Source organism: Ursus maritimus, unplaced genomic scaffold, assembly GCF_017311325.1.
Source record: "Ursus maritimus isolate PB19 unplaced genomic scaffold, ASM1731132v1 scaffold_22, whole genome shotgun sequence".
Classification (NCBI taxonomy): domain Eukaryota; kingdom Metazoa; phylum Chordata; class Mammalia; order Carnivora; family Ursidae; genus Ursus; species Ursus maritimus.
The window spans coordinates 36416339-36442352 of record NW_024424675.1 but is presented as its reverse complement, the minus strand read 5'-3'; the positions used below and the strand labels follow the sequence as shown (position 1 = coordinate 36442352).

General features: G+C 52.4%; 2 protein-coding genes across 2 annotated transcripts in view; both read left to right on the top strand.

Annotated features, from left to right (window-relative positions):
- The window catches only part of PTGIS (prostaglandin I2 synthase), a 40630-nt gene extending 26105 nt beyond the window's left edge, over positions 1-14525 (top strand). The window contains exons 7-10 of the mRNA XM_040638452.1: positions 5614-5782; positions 6739-6920; positions 8287-8438; positions 11173-14525. Coding sequence (XP_040494386.1) covers positions 5614-5782; positions 6739-6920; positions 8287-8438; positions 11173-11317 — 648 coding nt within the window. The 3' untranslated portion in view covers positions 11318-14525. The remainder of the gene's footprint in view (positions 1-5613; positions 5783-6738; positions 6921-8286; positions 8439-11172) is intronic.
- Positions 14526-24763: 10238 nt separating this feature from the next.
- LOC121104566 (potassium voltage-gated channel subfamily B member 1-like) overlaps positions 24764-26014 on the top strand; it is a 1464-nt gene continuing 213 nt past the window's right edge. The window contains exon 1 of the mRNA XM_040637866.1: positions 24764-25330. Within this exon, the coding sequence (XP_040493800.1) occupies positions 24764-25330 (567 nt within the window). The remainder of the gene's footprint in view (positions 25331-26014) is intronic.

Genomic DNA, 26014 nt, shown 5'->3' with positions numbered 1-26014 from the left:
CTGAGGTTGTATCATACCCAGTGTTTGAGCAACAGCAAGGAGTTGAGTGTGGCCAAAGCATCATTGGCGGGGGGGGGGGGTACTGGGAGCGAGGGAAGAGATCATGGAGGGCCTGTGGGTCCCAGTAAGTAAGGACTTGGGATTTTTCTCTGGGTGAGGTGGGAGCCCTGGGAGCATTCTAAGCAGAGGAGGGACAGGATCTGAGGAGCAAAGGCAGGAGCAGGGACACCAATGAGGAGACAGTGGTGGTAGGACCAGGTGGTGGCCATGGAGGTGATGAAGAAGTAGATGGATTCTGGAAGCAGAGAAGACAGCGTCAATGGATGTTGTAATGGACCAGAGAGCGGGGAGAGAAAAAGCGGGGCTCAGGATGCGGCCTCTCGAGTCTTGGTTTCCGTCCTCTCCTGGACCCCAGAGTCCCGCTCCTTCTCTTGGCCCCTCCTCAGCAGGGACAACTGCACACACTTGACGTTTCCAGGTAATTCCCTTCCCATCGACTTGCAGCTTATTTTTAGTTTTCTCTCAGAGCCATTAACTGTCCTTGCAGGCAAAGGCTGGCAAGGGGCAAGGGATGGGTTTAATCAGCAGTTGGGTCCCCATTAGTGCCTAATAACATATTTATGGGCAGAGACTTGGAATTCCAAACTGCCCCCAGAATCCCTTGCCGAATGACCTCTGTCAGCAGAACTGGACGCTGGCTTGGGGGCTTGAGTGGCAGAAAGTCTGGGGAACAGCCTGTGGCGGGGCCAGGAGAACTGAGCACGACTTGGGGACAGGACATCCTCTGATTCTGAGTCGCTGGCAGTGTGCAGAATTCAGGCAGGTGGGAAGACGCTTCAAGAGCTGGAGTCTTGAGAACAGGGCCAAGATGCTGAGTAGTGCAGTGGTTTCAGGCGCGGGCCCTATGATCAACCTGCCTGGATTTGAATCCTGATTTTGCCACTCCCTGGCCAACCAGTCACTTAAGTTCTCGGTGCCTCGGTGTGCTCAGCTTAAAACAAAGACCGCAGTCCCTTCCTCAAGGTGCTGCCGTGAGGCAGAGAGGAAGGGACGATGCCAGGCCCGTAACCATGCTCAGAGATAACTAGAGCTCAGGAAACATGTTCAACAGATACTTAGTGAGGGCCCACTGTGTGCTGGGCGCCATTCTAGAAGCTGGGGATAGAGCAGCGAGCAGACCAAAGATCTCTGCTCTTATGGAGCTGATATTCTGGGAGAGAACAATTGATAAACAAGTAAGCATATTAAAATATAGTCAAGTTCTGCAGAGAAAGGATAAAGCATGGGAGGGAATAGCAGAGGGCAGTGAGGAGGGGCTGCTTTTATAGGGTGGCCAAGGAAGGTCTCACCAAGAAGATGACATCTGAGCAGAAACTCCAAGGAAGGGAGGGAGGTGGGGAGCCATATAGATACATAGGATGAGGGCATCCGCAGGGGGCACAGCAAGTGCAAAGGCCCTGAGGCAGGGATAAGGATGATGAGAGAGATAGCAGGTGCCAGACCATGCAGGGCCCTGTGGGCTTTGGGGAGGACTTTGGCTTTTACTCTAAGAAAGGAATTCTTCAAGGGCTCTGAGCAGAGGAGCAATGTGGCCTGCCATCTGCTTTAGAGGAATCATTGCTGAGAACTGGCTATAGTGGGAGAAGTGGAGTCAGGGAGACTAGAGATGAGGTCACTGCGGTATCCAGGCAAGCGAGGGTGGTGCTGGACCAGGGTAGGTGCAGAGGGCCAGAGGGAGAGAGAGTGCTTTCTGGACACATTTCCAGTAGAGCCAACAGGATTTGCTGTTGGACTAGACATTGAGAGAGGGCACCAACAAGGATGCCTCCGGGTTTTGGTCTGAGCAACAGAAAGGATGAAGATGCTGTTAATAGATAAGCAAGATAGTGGAAGGGGCAAGTCTGGGGGAAGAAAATCAGAGGGCTGGTTTTGAGTGTGCTGAGTTTGAAACCGAGAACTGGGTGGGAGGTGGAGGGTACACCTGGAGTAAAGAAGAATCTGGAGTTCAGGGTAAAGCTCCAGGAGGAAGATGTGCATTTGGGAGTTGGCAGTGCAGGGGTGGGGTTGGCAGCCACTGGACTGGAGACAGCGGGGGCTCAGGTGGATGGAGAAGGGACCAAGTCCTGGGCCTCTCCAGCCTGAGTTTGAAACCGAGAACTGGGTGGGAGGTGGAGGGTACACCTGGAGTAAAGAAGAATCTGGAGTTCAGGGTAAAGCTCCAGGAGGAAGATGTGCATTTGGGAGTTGGCAGTGCAGGGGTGGGGTTGGCAGCCACTGGACTGGAGACAGCGGGGGCTCAGGTGGATGGAGAAGGGACCAAGTCCTGGGCCTCTCCAGCCGCAGGGGTCAGGAAGATGGGGAGGAGCGTGCGCAGGAGACGGAGGGGGAGTTACCAGGAGGCTGGGAGGGGGGTGGGGGGGTGGGGGGAGGCCCCCCAGAGGCCAGGTGCAGAAAGAGTTCCCCAGGGTGGCAAAATGGTATAGTTAGTGTCAGAGTGGAGTCAGGAATGTTAACAGAGGGGTCAGTGAAGGCTCTAGCATCCAGGGGCCTAGAGATCCAAGGTCCAGGCTAGGGAAGAGGCTGGCTCTGAGGGGACCAGGTGGGTAGAGAGAGAGTTCACAAAGGCCTGCCAACAACAGTCCAGGCTCCCCTCCCAGCTCTGAGCCTTTAGGCAGTGGGCGACCATGTTGACCCTTAAAATACATTTTTTTAAAATCATAAAACATGAAAAGAAATGTCACCTATGATCTCCCTTCCTTCAGTTCTGCTTTCTTCTGTGGTGGCTCCAGCCCCAGATGGTGGCAGTGAGGGCCGCCAGCGCCTCCTGGCTGTGGGGCAGTCCCCGCGGAGGAGGGCTTCTGCTTCCCTGGGATTCTCGTAGAAATCCCAGGTGTGGTGCTCACTGGCCCAGCCGGGGTCACACGTCCCCTCTGAGGACATCACTCATAGTGGCCCAGCCCGGGTCACGTGGCTGCACCTGAGGTCTAGGGTGATGGGTCAGCCCCAGATGATCAGGGTGAAGGGGAGGTAATTCTTCGAAGGAAAATGGGGCTGTTACCCACCACAAGGGAGTGAACGCGGGGTAGGCAGGGCTGCAGGTGTCCCCCACGCCTACTGACTGTGTGGTGAGGTGGCCACAAAGTGGCGCGCAGGAATCACTGGGTGCCGCGTCCCGCACACCTTGAGCGCCCTCTGGAGGTCAGCTACCGCCTTTCACCGAAAAAGTAGAGCAGAGGACCGGTGCTGCTGGGGGAATGGACTTTGGCTGCTGGGGTAGGAGATGAGGCTAGATGGGACATGTCATCCTGGGTAAACTGAGGCAAGACCCTGTGGGAGACTCAACTTCCAGGATAGTGAACTCAGGGTCTCTTGTAGTGGTGTGATCACACACGCAAGGGCACACTCTCAAATCTGGGCGGCTGGGTGGAAGGCAGTCTTTGCCGCCTGCCTAACTTGCCACAGCTTTTTCCTGAAAGCAGAGATCACTGAGCAGCCTCACGTTCCCCTCCCACTTCGTAATTACTCAGCGGCGGCCCCCATCACACTGACGGGGAGAGATAAAATGGCCTTTGCACTGAGTTAACCCAAGGCTAAATTATTTATCACCTACACTCCCCTGGCTATTTAAGTGGTGGACAGTGAGTGACCTTTCTTGTCTCTGCTGGACCTGAGGTGCTGGAGGAAATCTCAGGAGTGTCCAGGTTCTCCCTTGTTCTCTAACAACATGGGGGAGGGGCAGGAAGAGTGCTGGGACGGGAAACCTCTTCTGAGCACCGACTCTGTGCCCAGCATGTGAGGGTCGCCTGTATCCTGTCTTGGGACCCTTGTGGACACCCCCAGAGTGAGCATGTTATCCCCATTTTACCAAGAGGGAGGTTCTTTTTTTTTTTTTTAAGATTTATTTATTTGAGAGAGAGAGAGAGTGGGGGGAGGGGAAGAGGGAGAGGGAGCGAGAGTCTTAAGCAGACTCCACACTGAGCCCAGAGCCCGACGTGGGGCTTGATCCCATTACCCTGAGGTCATGACCTGAGCTGAAATCAAGAGTTGGATATGTAATTCTGCCTCTGCCCCTCCTCCTCTTTCTCTAAAAATAAATAAATAAATCTTTTTTTTTTTTTAAAGTACTGCATCCATTAAAAAAAGTCGAACAGTTCAAAAAGACATATGCAGTGAAAATCAGTACCCGTCCCCCATCCCCCCTGCTTCTGGCTCAGAGGCTCCTTCAAAAGCCGGTCTGTGCTTCTTCGTATGATCCCTCTTGAAACGTACGCACAAGCGGGGACACAGTGAACCCCTGTTCCACGTCGTGCTGCCGTGCACCTTGGCTACAGTCCCATCTGTACACACACAGCCGCCCAGCCAGCTGCCTTTAACAACTTCCTGTGTCATCATCCTGAGGATGGACCATCCTTTATCTCATTGATCTATTGATAGACATTGAGATTGCCTCCAGTCTCTTGTTGTTACGTCAGCACTGTGATCAATATCCTTGTGCAAATGTCCTTTGGTCTGTGTGCGGTAACGTCTGTAATAGAGTTACAGGGGAAATATGGGATGTAATGACTATTAACATTATCAAGCCTGGATGGTGGACAAAGATCATCCCCCCAGTCGAGGTGAGTTGGTATGCCACCCACGCCTGGAGCTCGTTTCAGGGAACCGCACACCCATTTTAGCCACATGCTAAATACCTCAATATTAAAACGCTCAGCTAAGGCAGAAATCTTAGAGCAAGAAATTTTATCCAGTTTCCTAATTCCTGAACTGCTGGGAATTCTTACGTAATTTTGTTCAAGAAATTACTAGCTTTCACAGTCCCTGTTGATTATGGCTTCTTTGTGCTATATGCATACGATACTCAGAAATTTGAAAGTAGATGTCCAGATGTTACATGAGTTTGCTGTGGTTGTGTACCAGCCAACCACAAAAACCCAGTGGCCCACACCAATGAGCACTGATTTAACTCACGTGTCTGTGGGTCCGCTGGGCGTCACCCGCTCTAGACTGGCCCAGCTGGACAGCTGGCTCTGCCCCATGTCTTGTGTCCTCCTTGTGGGACCAGCGAGCCAGCCGGGCAGGTGGACACACGCAAGGTCTCTTAAGACCTAGATTTTCTCCTGCTGCTCTCTCAGTCCTGTTTCACTCTGTTGGCCAAAGCAAGTCACAGATTCACAGGGCTGGGAAAATCCCCTCTGGCTCTGAGAAGGGAGGAAGTGCCAAGTCCACGGCGAGGGGCGTCGATACAGGGAAGGGTGGAGAATTGGGGCTAAGGATGCAGTTATCCTCAGATGTGAACCATACTCTTAACTGATACACCTTGTTCCGACTTCTGACCCTTCTTCGCCAATTAGCTATGAAGATTACCTGTGTGAGCTCAGATCAATGAGTTTGCTTAAGGTCAGGGATGCCAAGAATAGCCCTGAAATAGGCATTGGGCTACCCCAAAGCCCCAGAGCATATTTGGGCCACGGCCTGAGCTGAAGATAAACATGAGTCATGCCTAGATGTTTGGCAGGCATGGGAACCTCTGTGCTTGGCCAGGGCTGTGTCTGTGGTCGGCTCTTGCCCCAGGCCTGCGCTCTTGGTGGTATAACGGGCTCCTTCTCATTGCAGGGGAATATGGGTCCTGCTGCCTTCTGGCTTCTGCTCTTCCTCCTCAAGAACCCCGAGGCCCTGGCGGCTGTCCGTGGAGAGCTCGAGCAGCTCCTCTCCAGAGCAGAGCAGCCCATTTCGCAGATGACCACCCTCCCCCAGAAGGTTTTGGACAGCATGCCTGTGCTCGGTGAGAGAGGCAGACCCTCCAAATTAGCCCCAAAGACTGAGCCATCATGGGCACCCTAAGCCCTTCCCAGCATGGGCTCCCACCATCCAGGGTCCATCGGCATCCTCTGACCTAGGGTCCCCCTAGACCTCCTGTCTTCTTAGACCTGGCTTCTCTATGCCCTGTCTCAGCTGTCCAGGACTTGTGGACTCAGTAGATTTGTGGTTGCCATTGACAAAAAACCTCACTTAAACCGGCTGAAGCAAAAAAAGGACTTTTTTGAGGGCATTGACTAGAAAGTTCAGAGGATAGCTAGCTTCAGGCATAGGTGGACCCAGGTGCTTTAACGACATCATCAGGACTCAGTATTCCCTCTCTCAGCCCTGCTCTGCTGGGTTGGCTCCAGTCTCAGGCCTGCGGGAAGGCCATCAGCAGATCAGGCTGATGGGCTGTCAGCCCCGGCAGGGTGCACTTCTCTGCGACATTCCCATCCAAAGTCCCAGGAATGTGTCTTATTGGTTCTCTTTGAGTTATATGCCCATCTTGAGCCAGTTACGGGGTTCAGAGGGACGGGATGCTCTGCCTGGCCAGTCACACACAGCCCAAGGAATTGGGAGTGAAGTCAACAGCCCAGCCTCTGAGAGTGGGAGAGGGGTGGTCCCCAGAAGAAAACCAGGGAACTGTTTCCAGATGGAGAATGTAAGCTGGGCAGGCAGAAACAACGTAGTCTCCTCTGATATCTCTCTGGCTCCCACAGTCCCTCACAGCTTCTCCTAGAGTCAGACCCAGACCCTCACATCCAAGTCTGAGGACCATAGCAATCATATCTCATCACTTGGCCTTTTTGGCCTCCCTGTGTGATGGTGGGCAATCATGCACCGTCTCTGAGCCTGCCCACCTTCCTCTGTAAAATGAGGGCTGGGGGTGGCATTTAAGTGTGAGGAAGCCGCTGACCCTTGCTGGTATCTGCCCTGCAGATAGCGTGCTGAGTGAAAGCCTCAGGCTCACTGCTGCGCCCTTCATTACCCGGGAGGCTGTGGTGGACCTGGCCCTGCCCATGGCAGACGGGCGGGAATTCAGCCTGCGACGTGGAGACCGCCTCCTCCTCTTTCCCTTCCTGAGTCCCCAGAGAGACCCAGAAATCTACACAGACCCAGAGGTAAATTACATACCAGGGACCGGGGAGGGGGGGAAGTCAATGGCTTTGGAACTAGCCAAATCTGAGTGGCAGCCCCCTTCTGCTCTTTGTTTGCTGTGTGTCCACGCCCAAATTACTTCACCTCTCTGTGTCTGTTTTCTCACCTGTGAAATGGACGTCATAATAGCTCCTGCCTTACAGGGTTGTCGGGAAGATTAAATGAGAACATGTAAGAAAGGCCTTCACAGTGCCTGGCACGCAGGGAGTGCTTTGTAAGCGATAGCTGAGCAATTTTCCTTTTTTTGGAATGTTACAATGTTAGCTTCTCAATACTTTTCTCTCTCCCTGGACTTTGAGATGGATCAAACCTTCACAGTTTCTAACAGATTTGGGTGCTTACTGTGTGCCAGGCCCTGTGCTATATATCCACCCATCCATCCATCCACCCACCCATTCCCCCACCCCTCCCATCCACCCACCACCTACCTCTCCCCTCCACCCACCCATCCATCCATCCCATCCACCCACCCACCCATCCATCCATCTTCCCACCCTTCTGTCCCATCCATCCAATCACCCATCCGTCCATCTGTCACTCACCGACCATCCATCCATCCACCCACCCATCCATCAATTCACCCTTCCATCTCTCTATCCACTGATCCATTCACCTATTTTCCACCCATCTTTCATTCACCTCCTACTCTGTGCCAAGCCCTTTGCTCAGATACAATCCCCCCTTACCATTCTACAATGTAACCAAAGGAAATTGGCATCCTCTTTTTAAAAAAAAAATTTTTTTTAAGTAATCTCTGTGCCCTCTGTGGGTCTTGGGTTCATGACCCCGAGATCAAGAGTTGCATGCTCTACTGACAGCCAGCCAGGTGCCTCTAAAAATCATTTTAATTTTTAAATTTGAAACTGCCTAAGTAATATATACTTATAAAGTGAAATATACAGACACATCTGTTTAAAAGCAAACATTTTTCTTTATTCCTTTTACTCTCCAGTTCCGCAGACTTCCCTATCAACGGTTTGGAGTGTATCCTTTAAATTATTTTTATGCCTTTACAGATAAACACACAACACACTCACACACATATGAATAGAGAGGTGTGTGGACAGGACCACACAATACATGCTATTCCGAAACTTGCTTTTTTCACTCAACAACCAGTCTAAAAAATTGTGTGTGAGCACGCACAGACCACGCTCAACCTTCTAAATGGATGCCGTAATTTCTTAACCAGTCCCCTATCGATTGTCCTTTACTGTGTTTTCAGTTTTTTCCTCTTATAAACAAGACTTCGGGGATCATCCTGACAGAGTTTTCCTCGGGCATGCGTGTTGTGGGGGTGGAGTCGGAAAACGGACCTTCCTGTTTCAGGTATTTAAATATAACCGATTCCTGAACTCGGATGGGTCAGAGAAGAAAGACTTCTACAAGGACGGGAAGCGACTGAAAAATTACAGCATGCCATGGGGAGCTGGCCACAACCAGTGCCTGGGGAAGGCGTACGCCATCAGCAGCATCAAACAGTGAGTGTGGGGCAGTGGAGGGGGGTGCGGGCCTGGCGGGGTGGGGGGTGGGGGTTCCTGCTCCGGCTGCTTGGCACACGCCCTCCTCTCCGGAGACCAGGGTCCTCCGCCAGGAACACGGGCAGCGGCTCCAAACGGCCCATGAGCCATCTCCTGCCCACAGATCTGCTTATTTGTGTGTTTAGAAATGTCTGCTAACTTTTAAGAATCAGAAGATCTCACATAAAAAGCCAAATTTCTGGTCTCTTTTGACATAGTCAGATCTGGCAGGGAGCTCTTCCCTCCAGACCTGGTGTCCAGATACTAAACACGGGACGTTGCGTGCGGCTGACCATTGCTGGCCGTCTGCAGCTGCTGCACACGTTCAGAGCCCCCTCGGCAGGAGCTGGCCAAGCTGTCATTGTTCCCTCTTGGTTATTTTAACGCCTGTGGACCCGAGTGCCTTATAAATTCTCTTCCCTGGATCCCAAGAGCTGTGGCGCCTGGACCACACACCGATCTGGCCAGGGTTATGACATCTCTGTCCTTCCGTCCCGCCCCTGTGTCATTGTAAGCTGAGTGGCCAGCTGTGCCTGGGTCCTCAACTGTCCGGTTGGGGGTACCGATCATACTGTATCCCAGGGGTGTCAGAACAAAGGAATTGGGTCTTGTGAAATATTGAACCCCCTGCCTGGCTCATTGTAGGTATCTTGTAAGTGCTAGTTATTACTGTGACTAATACACAGGCATTGTGCTAAGTGAACGGGCACATTACATTAACCTGTTGGGCTCAGTTGTCTCGGCAGTGAAATGGAGCTCCTAATATAGCCAGTTTTTCCTTCATGCTTCATGATACATTCCTAAAACTCACGGCCACGTGAAACCACACGAAAAAATCCCCAGGGATTGTGGGGGGACATGGGGCTGGGGCCCAATGGACCAAAAACCTCCTAGTGACACATGCAAGCTAAGAACCCAGGGAAGATGGTCGTACAGGCTTACAGGTGTTTCGTGGCTGAGAGCTACTTAGGCGCTGCCGAAGATATGGTGCTTCAGTTTGAAAACCACGCGAAGTTTGTGGAAGTGGGCGGTGGCTGGGCTGCAGCTGTGCTGTGAAGCGTGAAAGGCGGGGCCCCTGCAATCGGACACCTGCTATCAGTGGGGGCGCACGAGCCGCCCCGTGAGCCCAGCTTGCTGGTGGATAGAGTTTAGGTGCGTGCGTGCGCGGGTTTGTGGATTCCCACTCCGTCCGTCCAGCTGGGTGTGGCTTTGCATTCTCCTCGTGCTTCTCGCACACGAAACACGTGCGCAAGTGGGAAATTTGCCTCAGCCTCCCTGGTGCCCCAGCACACCAATCACGTTGGAACAGACTCACGTGTTCAGAAGTGTGGGCGCAGAGCTGACTGCGGCTCCTCCCTCATAAAGTGTTTGGACCGATAAAAAGATCTCGGATACTAAATGCTTAGCACAGCGCCTGGCACCTCGCATTTCAGTAAATTCGTCAATTTGTTATTTGATCTCCCTTCCCTGTCGTGCAACCCTGCTCGGTAGGGGTCAGTCCAGCACTGACTCTAGAGGTCAGATTATTTGCCACCATGATCATGCACCTGGGTGAGGGGAGGCGCCAGGCTCCACACCCAAGTGTGTGCAGAGCTCCCCGCCCTCTATAAACTCACTCTCCACCACCCATAGCTTCAGAGCTGGGAGGGACCAGCCCGCCTCTTTGACTTTCTTTGAGCAGGTGGGGAAACCAAGGCCCAGAATGGAAAAGAAACTTGTTGAGGGTCAAGAGGCAGAGCCGCGTTTGCCTAGCTCTGCTGTCAAGAGCGTGGACTTTGCTCTGTCCTCGCCTTCCTCCTCTTTGTGAATTCTAAGAGATTAGAGCGTCCTTGTCATGTTCTCAGTCCCACGCTGGCACCTGGGTCACGGTGGGGGGGGGGGACATTCAGTGGCAGAAGACGCCGTTCGGACCCTACGGACAGAGGCCGTGGGAAGTGCGATAAGGCAGGCGGGCAGGAGCCGGGTCCCATCAGGTGGGACTGTCGCCGCATTTGCCGGCACCTGGGTTAATCCTGCACGCGGCTCGCGTGCTTGTCAGGACGGGTTTCCCGCAGGCGGCAGTAAGAGGTCGTGAGGCAGGGGTGCCTTTTCCCAATCTCACAAAGGCAGCTGCTGGCTTCGCAGGGCTTTGCAGACAGCGTTCCAGGAGTTGGGTGGGGCTCAGGGGGTGGGGAGGACTCTGGTCTGGGGGAGTCGGAAAGGATCACTGAGTCAGGAGTCAGGCGATGCAGCTGTAACAACAACCCCCACATCTCAGTGGCCCGTGACAGCAGGGGTTTAGTTCCCACTCACAAAGTGGGTTGTGGGTGTGGGGGGGCCCTGCCTTCCACACACAGACTCAGGGACCAGGCTCTTCCCATCTCCCCACTGCACCACCCCGACGCGAGGTCCACACAGCCACCAAAGAGCACACTGCGAGTCTCGTGCTGACTGAGGCATCGACCGCTGTCACTTCTGCTCACAGCCCAGCAGCAGAACTGGCGGGCGGGCCCCCGAGCCACAGGGGCTGGCAGACAGGGAGGAGCTCGTGGACTTCGGAGGGGCAGGAACCACCTGTGCTCTCACGCTCTCCTCCCCCTTTTCCCGAAGTGAGAGCTGGGGTCGGACTCGGGAGGAGGCCATTGCCTTCCTGCCTTATTCCGGAGAAGCCCCTAGTCTTCCAGTCCTGCACACCTTCAACACCGTCTCTCTGCAGATTCGTGTTCCTTGTGCTGGTGCACTTTGACCTGGAGCTGGTCAACCCAGACGTGGAGATCCCTGAGTTCGACCTCAGCAGGTACGGCTTCGGGCTGATGCAGCCGGAACACGACATGCCCATCCGTTACCGCGCCCGGCCGTGAGCTCCGGGAGCAGACGGGGCTCCGCACACGTGCCTCCACCCAGCCGGCCCCCCATCGCCCCACTTCCCGTGTCTACGTCTGCCCTGGGCGCAGGAGCTTTGAACACCCAATGGAGCCAGCATGACCACTTTCCTGATTTTTTTCCTAGAAGGCTGTGTCCAGGGAGGGGAACGAAGGCAAGCTAAGAGGAGGGGAATGGAAAGGACACCAAAAGCTCTATGAATTGTCTCCTGCTATGGTTGAGTTCCAGAATGAGTCTCTGCTCCCAGCTCACCCTGCTCCCCCCCCCACCTTATGATTTCCACAAAAGCTGGGGTGGGCAGGGCAGAAGCAGGAGTCCTTACTGCTCCGCTGTGCCCCAGCTCTCTGAGGGGCCAATTCCTTGGCAATGCTGTGGTCCACGCCTTAGCCAGTCAAAGCAGATGCTGGCGATAAAAGGGCCAATCAGGGCCTCTCAGTGTATCTATTGAATTAAGCTGTGTCCCCAAATTATTAAACTAGCCAACACTAAAGGAGTCCTTTAGAATCTCTCTTCCCTAGGCGCCCTGTTCGCTAGACACTTCCCTCATCTCTCCATTCACATGGATGCATGAGAAAATTCAGGAGGGTTTTTCCAAAGGCTGATGCGTTCACGGTGCAGATCATGAGCTCCCTCCCTGGGCTCTGAGGAGTAGAGTTCTCTGTTCTACACATGTGGGCTCCAGATGGGAGAGCTTTCCCAGTGTCAAGACTCAAGTAGGGAATAAGAAAGACAGTCCCAACAGGATGGTCCTGACAGAAGAAACTAGCCAGGGCTCCTTGGAATGGTCAAGCCAAAAACAGGGCTGTCTGCATTCTAGCTTGGAAACTCCAGCTGTGGTATGATGCATTGGCAGACCTGTTTTGTGTGGCCTATGCTTATGAAAAAATACATTAGTTGTTACCATGTCATCTGTGGGAGAGTCCATGCAAAATGTCCAGCTTCTCTTGAAAACTTGGAACATTTGGCCACTGGGCCCATATTCCCAAGGACAACTGTTAGCCAGAGTGGAGCAGCAACCCACGCCCTTATCCAGGGTGTGTGCATTCTGGCTCACCAGGGTTTCCACTTGGTGGAAATATTTTTTTCTGCTCTCCATTCACTGTCCCTCCAGGCCCTTGAAGGCATTCCAGTTCGAGAACCCTGTTCTAACTCTTAGAAGTGATATTGTAGGAGGTGGTAGGAACCTACTAATTGGTCCTCGGATCAGTAGTCTGCTCTATCCTGGATGCCCCAACCCTTTGAACAAACAGATCAAGGATGAAAACTTGCCTTTGCTTCCGATTTAGAATAAAACCGGTCAGAGAGAAAAACTGCCTCTAAACCTTCATTCTGATGTTAAGTATTATTATAAACATTAGGTCCTGTTTACTGAGGGCCCTTTAAGTGGCTGTGACAGGCACCATGGATGCAGTATTTGTAGTGCTCACAGCATCTCTGTGAGGAGAGGATGGTTATGCCTTCTTTAGAGATGAGGAAATGGGCTCAGAGAGGTGATGTGACTTGGTAGGATTTGGCAGAATTATTGTCCCGGTAGCACATGGTAGATGGGCAGCTCTGCATTCCTTGGGCTCAAGGGGGGTGGTGGAGGGCCAGTTCTGTTTTGCATCGGAGAGCTGACAGAGCCAGAGGCACCCATGGCTGGCTGCATCTCACGAGACACAGACATACATATGCACACAGAGCTCGGTCGGTCCCCGTAGCTTTAGCTGGAGGGAGGAGAGGAGTTCTCCGAACGTTCCAGGGGCTAGTCTCTGCTCGGAGCAATGCCAGGTCTTGGGGGCTTCCCTGGCCCTCAGCCTCCAGGCACCCCCAGGATTCCCAGACAGACATTGTGATTGGCAGGAGGCAGGATATCCCCAGGGAAACCCATCTTCACGCCTGGGTGACCCCCGCTGCCGCCTGCTTCTTAACTCTGCGGGAAATCAGGGTTGGCAGCCTTCTGTGGGAGGACGGAGCCGGTTTCCATGGCAACCGTAGCTGCCTCCTCCTGGCTTGGAAGGGAAGGAAGAAGGCTGGCAGAAATAGACGCAGGAAGATCTCTTCCTGCGGGGCTGTACCCCCGGTGCGTTAGGGAAAAGCCCTTATGACTTCCCTCCCCCCCACACTCCAAATCAGGGCTGCCCTGTCACTGGGACTAGATTCTCACCCATGTTCCCAAAAAGGCCAATTCTTTTTAAAGGTGGCATCTCCTTGGAGCCACAGACATTAGGAAGAGACGGTTCTCCCACCAGGCAGCCCCAGCTGGTACCACAGATATTGAAGTAGAGCTTGGGGGATGATGCTTTAAACCCTCCCCTGTTTTAATCTTTATTGTTTTCCTTCCCCCACCCTTTTCTTCTTTAAAAAAATAATAAATGTATAGAGTAAAGAGGGAACGACGAGTGTGTTAGCTCCTTGCTGCAGGTTAGTTAGGAAGGTACCCGGACATCGTTGTATTTCTTCATACTTTGCTTTAGAACCACAAAATTGCAGGACCCGTGTCAGAAATGTTCTTAGGTCGGCCTAATGAAGTGTTTCCTTCCCATCGGCCTTATTATTATTTTTTTTGTGCTCTATTTTGTATTGTTGTTTACCAGATATTTTCCTTTAAAACAGACTCATTGTTTAAACTTTAAATTTGCTTTAAAGGGGAACTTTATTCCACCGCTGTCAGTAAGGGACAACATGTATCACTCGCTGCCGAAAATAGAAAGTGGCTGTGAAAAATACATTTGCGGGGCGGGGGGGCCTCCGGGCCCCTGTCGCCAAGGCTCAGAGCCTGAGCTCAGTCTCTTCTCTGTTACAAAATGAGACAAGCAAGCGTTGCAGGGGCGTTACAGCCAGGCCCGCACCAGCCTGAGACTTTCTCCTTGACCATCCCGGCCTGGAAGAGGAGATGGCTCAACGCCTGTCGGAGCTCCGCCCATTCTCCTGCCGGAGCTCCGCCCATTCTGCCGCCAGCCGGCCCCGCCCACAGTGAACTGGAGACCCGCCCATTCTCCGGATGGAGAAACAGGCTCTGGTAGTTGAAGTGTCTTGCCGAAGTCTTTGGTGTTTGCGTGTGTGTTTGTGTGTTTTAATAAACACAGTGTCTGGGGAGTAGCAGTGACTATTATGCCTTGCTGTTTTAATAAAGAATTTTATTTTCATATAATGTTGTTGAGCGGAAATGTGCTGAAATATATTAAACCACCCTTGTTGACGGAACTGCCTCCGAGTGTGATTTAGGGTTCACGGTCGGCCATGTCCCGAATGGCAAGGTTGGTTTCTGGGAAGAGACCACAGAGCACCTACTGTGTGCCAGCTTTGGGACAGGGCCTTTAGAATCAAGTCGAACCGCCAGCATCCCTCTGTATATTATTATCCATTTTTACAGATGGAGAAACTGATGGTCGGAAAGGGGAAGTGACTTGCCCAACATCGTGTGGCCAATTAATAGCCACAAGAGTTGAGTGCAGGCCTCTCTGCCTCCTGAGACCGTGTTCGGGATCTTTCTATCAACAACCCTCCCGTCAGCAAAAAAGGGCCAGGATGCCCATAGAGGACCTTGGGGAGGAAGCTCGCAACCCACAAAGTAAGACAAGCAGAAAAAAAATCTCTTAAACATTCACTGGATGTTCTCTCTCCTTCACCATAATATACGCATTTGGTTTGGGGGGAGGGGGTTAAAGATTTTATTTATTTGGGGGAGAGTGCATGGGGGGGGTGCTGAGGGACAAACAGACTCCCCACTGAGCAGGGAGCTTGTGGGGCCGCATGACCTGAGGCATGCTTGGGGCTCAATCCCAGGATCCTAACCCGAGCCAAAGGCAGACATTTCACCCAGGTGCTCCTGCATTTGTTTTAATATAAAAAAGAAGAGGTGAAATGAATTCGATTTGGGGAAGATAAAAAAGAAAAATTGTTTTTTCCTCTCCAATCTTTGAGTAAAAAATAGTTTCCCAAGGCAAACGTCCCTCTCATAATGTTCCTCATGTACCAGGGGCCATGGAGGCAGGGAGGCAGGGAGGCAGGTCTGGTGGGATTGAACTTGGCTGTGATAGACCTCGCAAGCAAGACAGCAACATTTTGCACATGAGATGTTTACATTCAACACAGCAGACACTTTTTTCCTTTTCACGTGGATACAGGAGACCAAAGGTGGTGTGGCAGCTCCACCACCCCCATCCCCTCTGGTCGCTGCAGCATCTGTGTGTGTGGGAAAGAGGGTGCCAAGTGGGGAGAGTTGGTGGCATGCCATCCTCTTGCCCTGGGACCTCCCCTAGGACCTCAAAGTGGTCCGAGTGTCCTGGGAGAGCTAAGGCAAGTGTACCCACATTCTGCAAACCTGAGAAAGTGGCCCTTGGGGCCCTTGGAGCCCAGGGTCTCTGTGTGACTTTATTTCAGGGGTTCTGAGGGCTGACCCCTGTGGAAGAAATACCGATTGCTTGGCCAAGGGCCGAACTCCCAAAGTCCCTGCTAAAAGAACCCTGGTTCCCTTCACATTCTAGGCAGTCATGTGCTCGGAGAAAATGGGCTTAACCTCCAAATCAGGACCTGATAGGTAAGTGATGAATCACTGAATTCTACTCCAGAAACCAATATTGCGCCGTATGTTCACTAACTAAAGTTATATATACATGCATTTAAAAAAAATGGGCTGAACCAAATATAGGTATCAGGCCCCTCTAGTGACTGGGCTAGTAGTTGCCATGTGACCCAGTATAGGCCAATGAGATGATCGGGAAAGTCTGTGAAGAGCTTCAGAAGTGTGGAGGAAGTTCCTCCTTCCTCCCTCTCTTAGAGCTCTCCTGCGAGAACATGGCCCTGGCAGCCATTTTGTGATCATGAAGATAAGAGAATCTCGGAGAAATCCAAGAATCCTGAGGCCTCTGAGTTGCTGTGACAGACCCTAGCATCACCTACCTCTGGATTTTGTGTTAAATAATCAGTGTCATTACTGTTCAGGCTCTACTCAGAGACCACACACTATAGTGGTTAAGAGCAGAGGCTCTGCCTCGGTTTGAATCTCTGTGGAGCCACCTAATACCAGGGTGATTTGGGCATCTCTCTATGTCCCAGTTTCTTCAACTATAAAATAAGGATAATGGATAATGATGACATCAGGCTTCGTGAGCATTAAATGAGTTAATATTGTCATTCACAACCAGTGGAGGAGACAAAACCCATATCCTCAGCCTCATAATGAAGTTTCCCAGAGGAAAGAGAAACTGCTCCAGATCGTGAGGAGGCAGAGATAGTGACACTGGGTCCGGGCTTTGGAAGGGGACTAGGGGTCCACCGAGTGGGAAAAATGATGGTTGGAGTTGGTGAAGCATTCTAAAGCAATAGAAACAGCATGAACAAAGGCCCTGTATCAGTTATCTGCTGCTGTGTAACAACCCCAAAATGTAGTGATTTAAAATGAAATTGTTTAGGGTGCCTGGCGGGCTCAGTCAGTCAAGTGTCTGCCTTCAGCTCGGGTTATGATCTCAGGGTCCTGGGATCAAGCCCCATGTCAGGCTTCCTGCTCAGCGGGGAGCCTGCTCCTCCCCCTCCCTTTGCCCTTCCCCCCCGCTCATGCTTGCTGTCTCTGTCTCTCTCTCAAATAAATAATAGAAAAATAAAAAATTAAATGAAATTGGTTTAGGGGCGCCTGGCGGGCTCAGTCAGAAGAGCATGTGACCCCTGATCTCGAGGTTTGAGTGCAGGCCCCACGTTGGGTGCAGAGATTATTCCCCAAAACAAACTTAAATAGAGTGAAATTGTTTTATTATTTCTCATGGTTTTGTGGGTTACCTGGAGCTTAGGCGACGGTTCTTCTCCCGGACTCACTTGGGGCCTCCCACGTAGCTGCATTCAGATGTCAGTGGGGCAGCAACATCTAAGGTGGGGCGTTGGCAGGGACAACGGACAGCTGTGCTCAGCTGAGACGTTAGAGTGGCTGAGCCCCTCTCTCTTCCTGTGTAATTTCAGGGCTTCTCACCCGCCATGTGGCCTCTCCACGTGGTCTCTCCAGCAGGGTATCGAGGCTGCCTGCTGGCGGCTCAGAGCTCTCGAAAGCCCAAAAGTAGATGATGTCAGACCTTCTTTAAGTCTTTGGTCTGGGAATGGCATCACTTCTGCCATATTCTGCTGGCAAATATGAGTGACGAGGCCAAACCCAGAGTCGATGCGAATTGGAACGGGGCAAGGCGTGCCGACCCAGAGGCAGGTTCATGGGGGTCATCTTTGGGAAGCGGCTACCCCTGGGCCAGAGGTTGGAAAGCGTTTGCCGGAAATGTGGGGATGTAGTGGTGAGTGAAGAAGCTGGAAAGACAGACAAAGCAGGGGTCAGACACAACTTTCTGTGTCCAAGTGTGTGGGGGAAGGGAAGTTCTCTTTGTGAGAAAGAAGGAAATACTCAGAATTCTGGCAACTGTCTCCCAAAAACCAAAACGCGGTCAGTTGTCTCCCCATCTCCTTGGAGGGGGATGACGGGCAGGGGCTGCAAAGCCCGTCTAGGACGGGCCCTGTGTCAAAGTGGCCGGCACTGTCCCTCGAGGGAGGAGACTTGTCAGGGATTGTCCTCAGTTTAGAGACTCGGAGGCCACGGCAGAAACGGAGATCTTAGGAGTCTTTAAAACAGTGTTTTACATCCTGAAGATAAAAATCAAATCAGCTACTCCCTGCTTAAGACTCTCCAAGGCTCTTGAGATAAAATCCAAACACCTCCCCATAGCCCTCACCTACATGATTTTTCTCCTTCTCTGTTTTTCTCTCCTACTCCTTCTTGGACCACTCTTGCCCTCCTCACTCACTTCACTCTGGCCACACCCACCGTCTTCCAGCTCCTTCAACCCTCCTGCCCCAGGGCCTTTGAACCTGCTCTCCCTTCTACCTTCAGCTTGCAATGCCCTTTCCCCTACTCGTTTACGGCTTGCTGTTACTCTGATTTACCACTCACCTGCAGCATCACCGCCCCCTCTTTTCCGTTGTTCTGACATTCATACTTTTCTTATTTCCTGCTCAGCAATTATCAGTATTAGATTATTTTCAAATGTCCCTGTTTATGCCTCCCATTTGAATGTGAGCTCCAGGAGGGCAGGTTGGCTTCACCACTCCTACACTCCCAGCATGCAACATGAGCTTGACACATAGTAGGTACTCAGGAAATACGCACTAAGTGAACAAATGGTCTTTTCCTCATCATGGGAGAGTTTGTCCTTTATCCCGGACGGTGAGGAGTCATGAAGGTTTATCAGCAGGGGAGTGACATGGCCAGACTTCTGCCTTTAAAGGCCTACCCTGGTAGCTGTGGGGAGCTTGGGGTACAGGAAGGATAAAACTAGGAGCGGAAGATCAGAGAGGAGGCAGATGAGACCGGAAAGAGGAAGACAAGGGCAGTGGAGAGAAGGTAGAAGAGATATCAGTCCCCAAAGGGCAGGGGAGCTGGATGTCAATGAAATGTTATCTTACAAGAATCAGTTCGTTCGCTCTTGATCTCTGTAGCTTTGATTTCCTCCTTTTGCTGACTTATTCCTTTTCCATCACATCTTGGAGTGCCCAGGCCATCTGCAGGGAGGAGATATTACTTTAATTGCTTTGCTGGAAGCCCATGCCTCAATCCATCCATGCCCTATATTTCATCATTTTTGGCTGCAGACCCTGGGAGTCAATGGCTTTGCCAAAGTCCAGGCTACAAAAGGGTTCGATGGACTATGTGCAGGTTTACCTGTCTCCTTCTGTGGGACCCTCTGGGGGCTTGATAAAGTCAATCAGGCTAGCATAGAATGAAATGGACACTAGAATCAGACATCTGGTCACTCAAGGATCATCCAACAGCTTATAGGTCTTTGTATTAGAGTATTCAGCCCAAGGGTGAAAGAGCTAGAAAGAATCTCAAATGAGGTCAGACACATGTAAAGCATTTATTTAGTACAGTGCCTGGTATATAGTAACTGCCCAATGTTAGCTGCTACTATTACGGTTGTTGCTACCACTATTCTGTTAACGTGTACTTACTAGTGTTAGGCACGGGTGCTAAGCACTTCGGATGCATCATCTTGGTAGTCTCCCCAGCAACGCTGGGGGGTAGATTCTATCATTAGCCCCATTTTACTCATGATTATGATTATTATTATTGGGTGTGACAAAAGAGAAGCAGACGTCCAGCTTGGAGTCCAAGCTGATGGAAAATCCCCTGGGGCTGCTGGAACTTTGACGAAGGCCACAGCAAATAGCAGTTGTCCTGAGTGACATCCACTCAGAGATGTCAATGATTTCCTTTGAGCCTTTGGGTACCCCCATAACTACCCACACAAAGCAATTATTCCTTCCCAGGGTTCTGTGGGGAGAGGGGAGAGGAGATTAATTAATCTTGTTCAGTGCCCAGAAGTGCCGAGAAACCTGAGGATGCTCGGTGGGATTATACATACGTGATGTCTGTTATTACGCAGCTTAAGAAGAAAAAACTGACTTTGAGTGGATACACTTGTTGCTATCACAGTTTATTTTATTTTATTATTTATTTATTTTTTTAATAATATTTTTTTATTATATAAGTTAGTCACCATACAGTACATCCCTAATTTTTGTCGTAAAGTTCCATGATTCATTACTTGCGTATAACACCCAACTATCACAGTTTAGAAGGGATTCACTTGTGTTTACAGGGGTGAATAGGGCTGCCTTGATATCACTCAGCCTCAGGTAAAAATCTCAACACGGCTCAGCAGGAAGTCTGCCGAGAGGGCCTGAACAGATATGGTGTGTGACCCGGTGCTGGCACTCAGATGCCCACTCTCTGGCTGTTCCCCTTGATGAGATTTTAATTTTTCCCATCTGTAAAATGACATGGTTATACTTGAACTCTTACCGGGGGGCCCCTTCTCTGTAACACATTCTGAATTATATTTTTCTTTTTGCCCTGTTTCCTATAAGTTCATTTTCTTTTCCCCCGTTTCTTATAAGTACATTATAAGGAGATGGTAGACTTTTGGTTTGTGGAGAAAGAATTGTATCGGTTGGACTCTTTGGGACATAAAGAAAAATATCACAACTCAATCTGGTTTAGGTAAAAAAGGAGTATTTACTAGCTCACACAGCTGGAAAATCCAGGGGCGATGCCTTCAGGAGTGACTGGATCCAGAAACTCTGACATTGTCAGGACTCAGTGTCTCACCCTCTGGGCTCTACTTTTCCCTGAATTGGCTTTATTTCTAGGCAGTCTCTCCTCTTATGATGGCAGAAAATTCTCGGAAGTGAAGGCCAGATGTTTTCAAATAGTTATAGTCTTTTCATTCAAAAAGTAAAAGTTCTGTTCTAAACCGCACAGTGTGCAGAGCCTGGGGAAACAGAGAGACAGAGCTATTCCCACCGTCTGCACTTCCAAGATCCAGGTGTATCTAGATGTCCTTTATCTAAATCTGGAACCAAACTTTGCAGGACTTGGTCCACTCAGAGGGAAGAATCTGAATGACATAGAATATCCAGCACTAGCCTTGGGCTTGGGGAAGAATCAATCTCCCGTCAGAGCCTTGTGGCTGTGAAATTGCCCGGCCACCTTCATCACCATCATCCCAGTCCCGGCCCCTCACCTTTGACCAGAACTGCAGATGCGTCATGAGGAGTCTTCTTGCTGCCATCTTTGTCCCCCAATACTCCATAATGCACGCAGCAGCTGGAAGAATCACTTCAAAAAATATATCAGCCCATGGGACTTCCCTGCTTGAAACTCTATCATGGCTTCCCAGCAGGATTAGAAAAAACGCAAACTCATTCCTTAACCTTGAGAATAAAATTCCAACAAGGCTCTGCATGGCCTAGTCGTGTCTACCTCTCTAACCTCCCTTCCCAAGGTCATTTCCTCCTTATGGCCTTTGCTTTTATTGGCTCCCCTGCCTGTACCCCCTTCCTTAGAACTTCACATGGTTGTCTTCTCCCTGCCCTCAGGTTCTGAGCTGAGTTCTATCACCTCCTCCTGGAAGACCTCCTGGCTGACAACCCTAACTAGGGTTGCTGGCACCTCTCCAGCTTTGCTCTACACTTCCTCTTGTTTACTTTTCTTCATGGCATTTATCACAATCCAAGTGATCTGATCTATTTATTTAACTTGTTTATTAACTGTATTCCCACCAGAATATAAATCCGAGAGCACAGGGATTGCTTGTTTTACTCTTCTCACTGTGTCTCCAGTGTCTAGAGTAGGGTTTGGCATATAGTAGGCGCTCACTAATTAGTGGTTGAGAGAATAGCATTTCCAGACCAGCAACTACTCCTGCCTTGTATTAAATTAATCTAGGGTTTTTCAAACCTTGGCACTATGGACACTCAGAACTGGAGAATTATTTATCATGAGTGTCCGTCCTGTGCAACCGAAGCGTGTTTTAGCAGCATCCCTGGCTTCTACCCACAAGATGATGACAACTTGGACAAGGGCCATGATGATGGAGGTGATGAAAAGTAAACAGATTTTAAAAATAGCGTAATATTGGGGCGCCCGGGTGGCTCAGTCTGTTAAGGGTCCAACTCTTGATTTCAGCTCAGGTCTTGATCTCAGGGTCATGAGTTCAAGCCGTGTGTTGGGCTCCATGCTGGGTGTGGAGCCTACTTATAAAATTTATATTTTATATTATTATTATACTATATATAATACATAGTATATATTATACCATATATATGTGTGTGTGTGTATAGTAATGTTATGTGCAACACTATGGAAATGAATCCCTTCATTTTATAAATGAAAAAAAAAGGGCAAGCGAGGGGGAGGGGCCTGTGGCTTAGTCACAGCTTTCTCTTCCCAAGCCGGGGCTCACTGTGTACCCCTATCACCTATTACTTGCCATGCAGTAAATACGTATTTGGAAGAACAAATGAATAAACATGGGGCCCAACTACGGCATCCTTAGGGAAGCCTTGCTCACCGCTTCAGGTTCTGTATTCATTTCTGGAGATTTTTTGAAGGATTCTGTCTCCTCCACTGGACAGGAGCTCCGGGGGGATGGTTCCTTTACGGAGCCTGGCGCAGGGCCAGGCACGCAGGAAGCTCCCAATAACCAGCTGCCCAAGGTAACATGAACGAATGAATGAATGAATCACTAGGCTCTATAAGCCAGCTGACCCCTCACTCTCTCTTCCCCTCACCCTACTTTATTTTCCATCTTGGCAGCTGCCGCTAACTGCCTCATTGCATATTTATCTGTTGATCTATTTCACTGTCCATCTTCCTCCCCTAGAATCCAAAATTCCATCCTAGAATTCCATTTTAGAATCTTGCATGAAAGCTCATGAAACCAAGGGCTATTTAAAATTACAATCTGCCCCCACCCCACCCCTGCCTCTATCCCTCTCCTCTGCTTCCTTATCCCCCCAGCGCTTATCACAGTCTGACATACTGTTTTTACTTTCTTGTTTTTTGTCTCTCTCCAGCCAGCTCTACAAGGGCCGAACGTTTGTGTTTGAGTCACAGCTGTTTCTCTGTCGCTTATCCTAGTGCCTCACACAGAGTAGGCGCTCACCCCCACGTTCTTCACCTGACAAAGGAAGGCGGGATTGCGAGGCAGCCACGTAAGGCAGCCCAGGTGGGAAGGGCCGGGCAGCCAGGTGCATCTCCTTCGCCCAAGCCCCAGCCCGCCCCCAGCCTCACCTGGAGGCTGGGCCGGGCAGGCAGGAGTTAAGCGGCGCGCACGCTTCCGACCCGCAGGTGGCGCCGTCCCGCCTCGGTTCCCGACTCCGGGAGCTCCGAAGTGCGGGACAGAATCGCAGCCAGCGCAGAGCCTGAGCTCAGCCCCGACTTGTTGATCTCGCTCAAGCAGCAGCCGCCGCCGCCGCCGCCGCCGTCGCGGGAGCGGGAGCAGGAGCAGGGGGAGGTGGAGCAGGAGGCGCCGCCCGATAGAGGACCTGCAACCGGCGCCCCCAGCGCTCGCCCGCGCCCCCAGCCTCGGAGAGGGCGCCCAGGCTCCGCGGCGCCTGCAGCCCTAGCGCGTCGCCTGCCCGGCCGGCGTAGGCCGGGCCCGGCCCGGCCCCGGGTCCGCCGCTGCCCGCGGGCGGGGGCGCCCGGGCGGCCGGGGCGATGCGCGTTCCCTGGCCCCGGGAAGCGGCCGCCCTGGGGGTGAGTGTTGAGGCGCGCGGCCAGCGGCAGGGACACAGGGGGACAGAGGAAGGGGGCTCGCCTGCCGCGGTTCGGCCTGTTGGTCTACCGGGGCTCCGCCGCTTCAGGCAGGTTGGGGGGGGTGTTATAGGGGGTTCTTCGGGCAAGGGTTGGGGCCTGGGGAGGCGCGAGGGCAGAGGGCGTCAAGATCACATGCTGGGGGGGCTCAGGGCAGCCCCCGAATCACCAGCACGCGGCGGGAGGAGGGCACGTTTTGAAAAGGCCAGAAAATTCAGCTCCTTTCCCCGCCTCCCACCTCCCCCACCCCTTCCCTTCCAAGCCCCGGGAAAGGCGCAGAACCCGGAGTTATAAAAAGCCATCGCAGGAGAGGAGCGAGGAGGAGGGGGGGGAAGGGGGCGGGGAAGGAAAGAAGGAAGGATGGAGCAGGTGGATCCTCAGGACTCTGCGCGCCCCTCCTGTGGTGGGGTAGGGGGCACAGAGGGAGGGGCGGGACTCCACGCATATCTTGGCTTTGCATCTTTCAGGGCTCGCTTAGTTACCGGAGCGACCTCAAGAGATGCTCCCGTGCTTTAGGGGGAGGGGTCGCTCCGGAACAGCGAGGCTGTCTTTGACCACCCCGTCAGTTGCGACCTCCGACAGGTGGGCAGCTGAAATCCCCCCAGAATTCCCCCCAAGTCTTTTAAGGTTTAGAAAAAACAAACCCGCTGCCACCCCCTAGAACTCAAATTCTAATTATTTCGGAGCAGGGGGAAGGAAAAGATGAGAAATCTCAAAAAAAAAAAAAAAGTTTTTCATGCAGCGCCCCTTTCTGCCCATTGTGGGGCCTGGTTCGGGACTCGACGGGGAGACCCAGAAAGAAGCGAGTTTCAGCACTCGACGGGGAGGACAGCGCCCCGGGCGGCTGGGTCTGGCCTGGGCGGCAGAAACCCGGGGTGGGGCCTCCCGGATCCCCGGAGCGCCTCTTGGGGGCCCTCTCCCCGCCCCAAAGAGCGGCCCCTCCCTCCACCCATGGGGTGGGGCGGACTTCAGCACCGGCGGGAGGGACAGCGCCAAGCCTTTCAGCAACACCCCCCCACCCCCGCCCCCCAGTCCTGAGCCGCTTAAGCACAGGGAAGGTCAAGGCCGCTTGGGGCCCCGGTGGAGAGGTGGGGAGGGGCCGCGCCCAGCTCCCTGTTTGCTGACCCTCGTCCGCTTCCTGCTTTGCAGCGGTCGGGATGGAGGTGAGAAGACGGCCGTGACGTGCGCCGGCGCGGTCCCCTGCACCCCCAGCAGCCCACAGCGCTCCCTGCCCCCCTCCCCCGCAGCGGCCGGCCTTGCCGTCCAGTGACAGCGGCCTGGGGGGGCAGGGGGGGCGGGGGCGGCCGGACCAGCGATGCCGGCGGGCATGACGAAGCATGGCTCCCGCTCCACCAGCTCGCTGCCGCCCGAGCCCATGGAGATCGTGCGCAGCAAGGCGTGCTCGAGGCGCGTCCGCCTCAACGTCGGGGGTCTGGCACATGAGGTGCTCTGGCGCACCCTGGACCGCCTGCCCCGCACGCGGCTGGGCAAGCTACGTGACTGCAACACGCACGACTCGCTGCTCGAGGTGTGCGACGACTACAGCCTCGACGACAACGAGTACTTCTTCGACCGCCATCCAGGCGCCTTCACCTCCATCCTCAACTTCTACCGCACTGGGCGGTTGCACATGATGGAGGAGATGTGCGCGCTGAGCTTCAGCCAAGAGCTTGACTACTGGGGCATCGACGAAATCTACCTGGAGTCCTGCTGCCAGGCCCGCTACCACCAGAAGAAGGAGCAGATGAACGAGGAGCTCAAGCGCGAGGCCGAGACCCTGCGGGAGCGGGAGGGGGAGGAGTTCGATAACACGTGCTGCGCAGAGAAGAGGAAAAAGCTCTGGGACCTCCTGGAGAAGCCCAATTCTTCCGTGGCTGCCAAGGTGAGTCTGGGATCTGCGGGCAATTGCACTGGGGGCTCTGCCTGGGTCCCCAGCTCGAGGACCACCACTGGGGGTGTCTGCCTTAGTTCCCAAATAAGAAGACCAGAAAGGGGGGGGCTGAGCTGTGGCCCAGACCTCAGAGGTGAGGACCAACCCCTTTGGACTGTTCCTGTTTGTCTTGGTTACCTCATCCCTTCATTATTCAATACTTTATACCTCGACTCCGTTGGAGAAGAGGATTTGCGGAGACAAACTCCCGCAGCAAGAGGGTGAACACTGTAAATCAAAAGGCACAGAGGGACGGTAAAGACTTGCTGGGATGGAGTTGAGTTTGGTCTATAGACATGATGCTCCCTCGTGGAGTCCCAGACCCAGGCAAGGGGGGAGTCGCCTGCGATTCTAATACTTATCCTTGTATTTATAACCCCACTTTGCCCCAAGGAAGGAATGAAAGCAGCTTACAGGCATGCTTGGAGGACATTGAGATACTGTCAGGCAGTTTTAACATAAGTCAGAAAAATGAGGCAAAGGGACACTGAGGGGTGTGTGTGTGCATGCATGACGCACGCAGCTGGCTGCGAATGCTTGTGGGCGAAGGGTCACCCCTGGTTTGTTCTTTCTTTATTTATTTGGTGAGTTTATTCCAAGAATGATTTGGTGCAGCTTGTAAAGATGCTTTGGCTG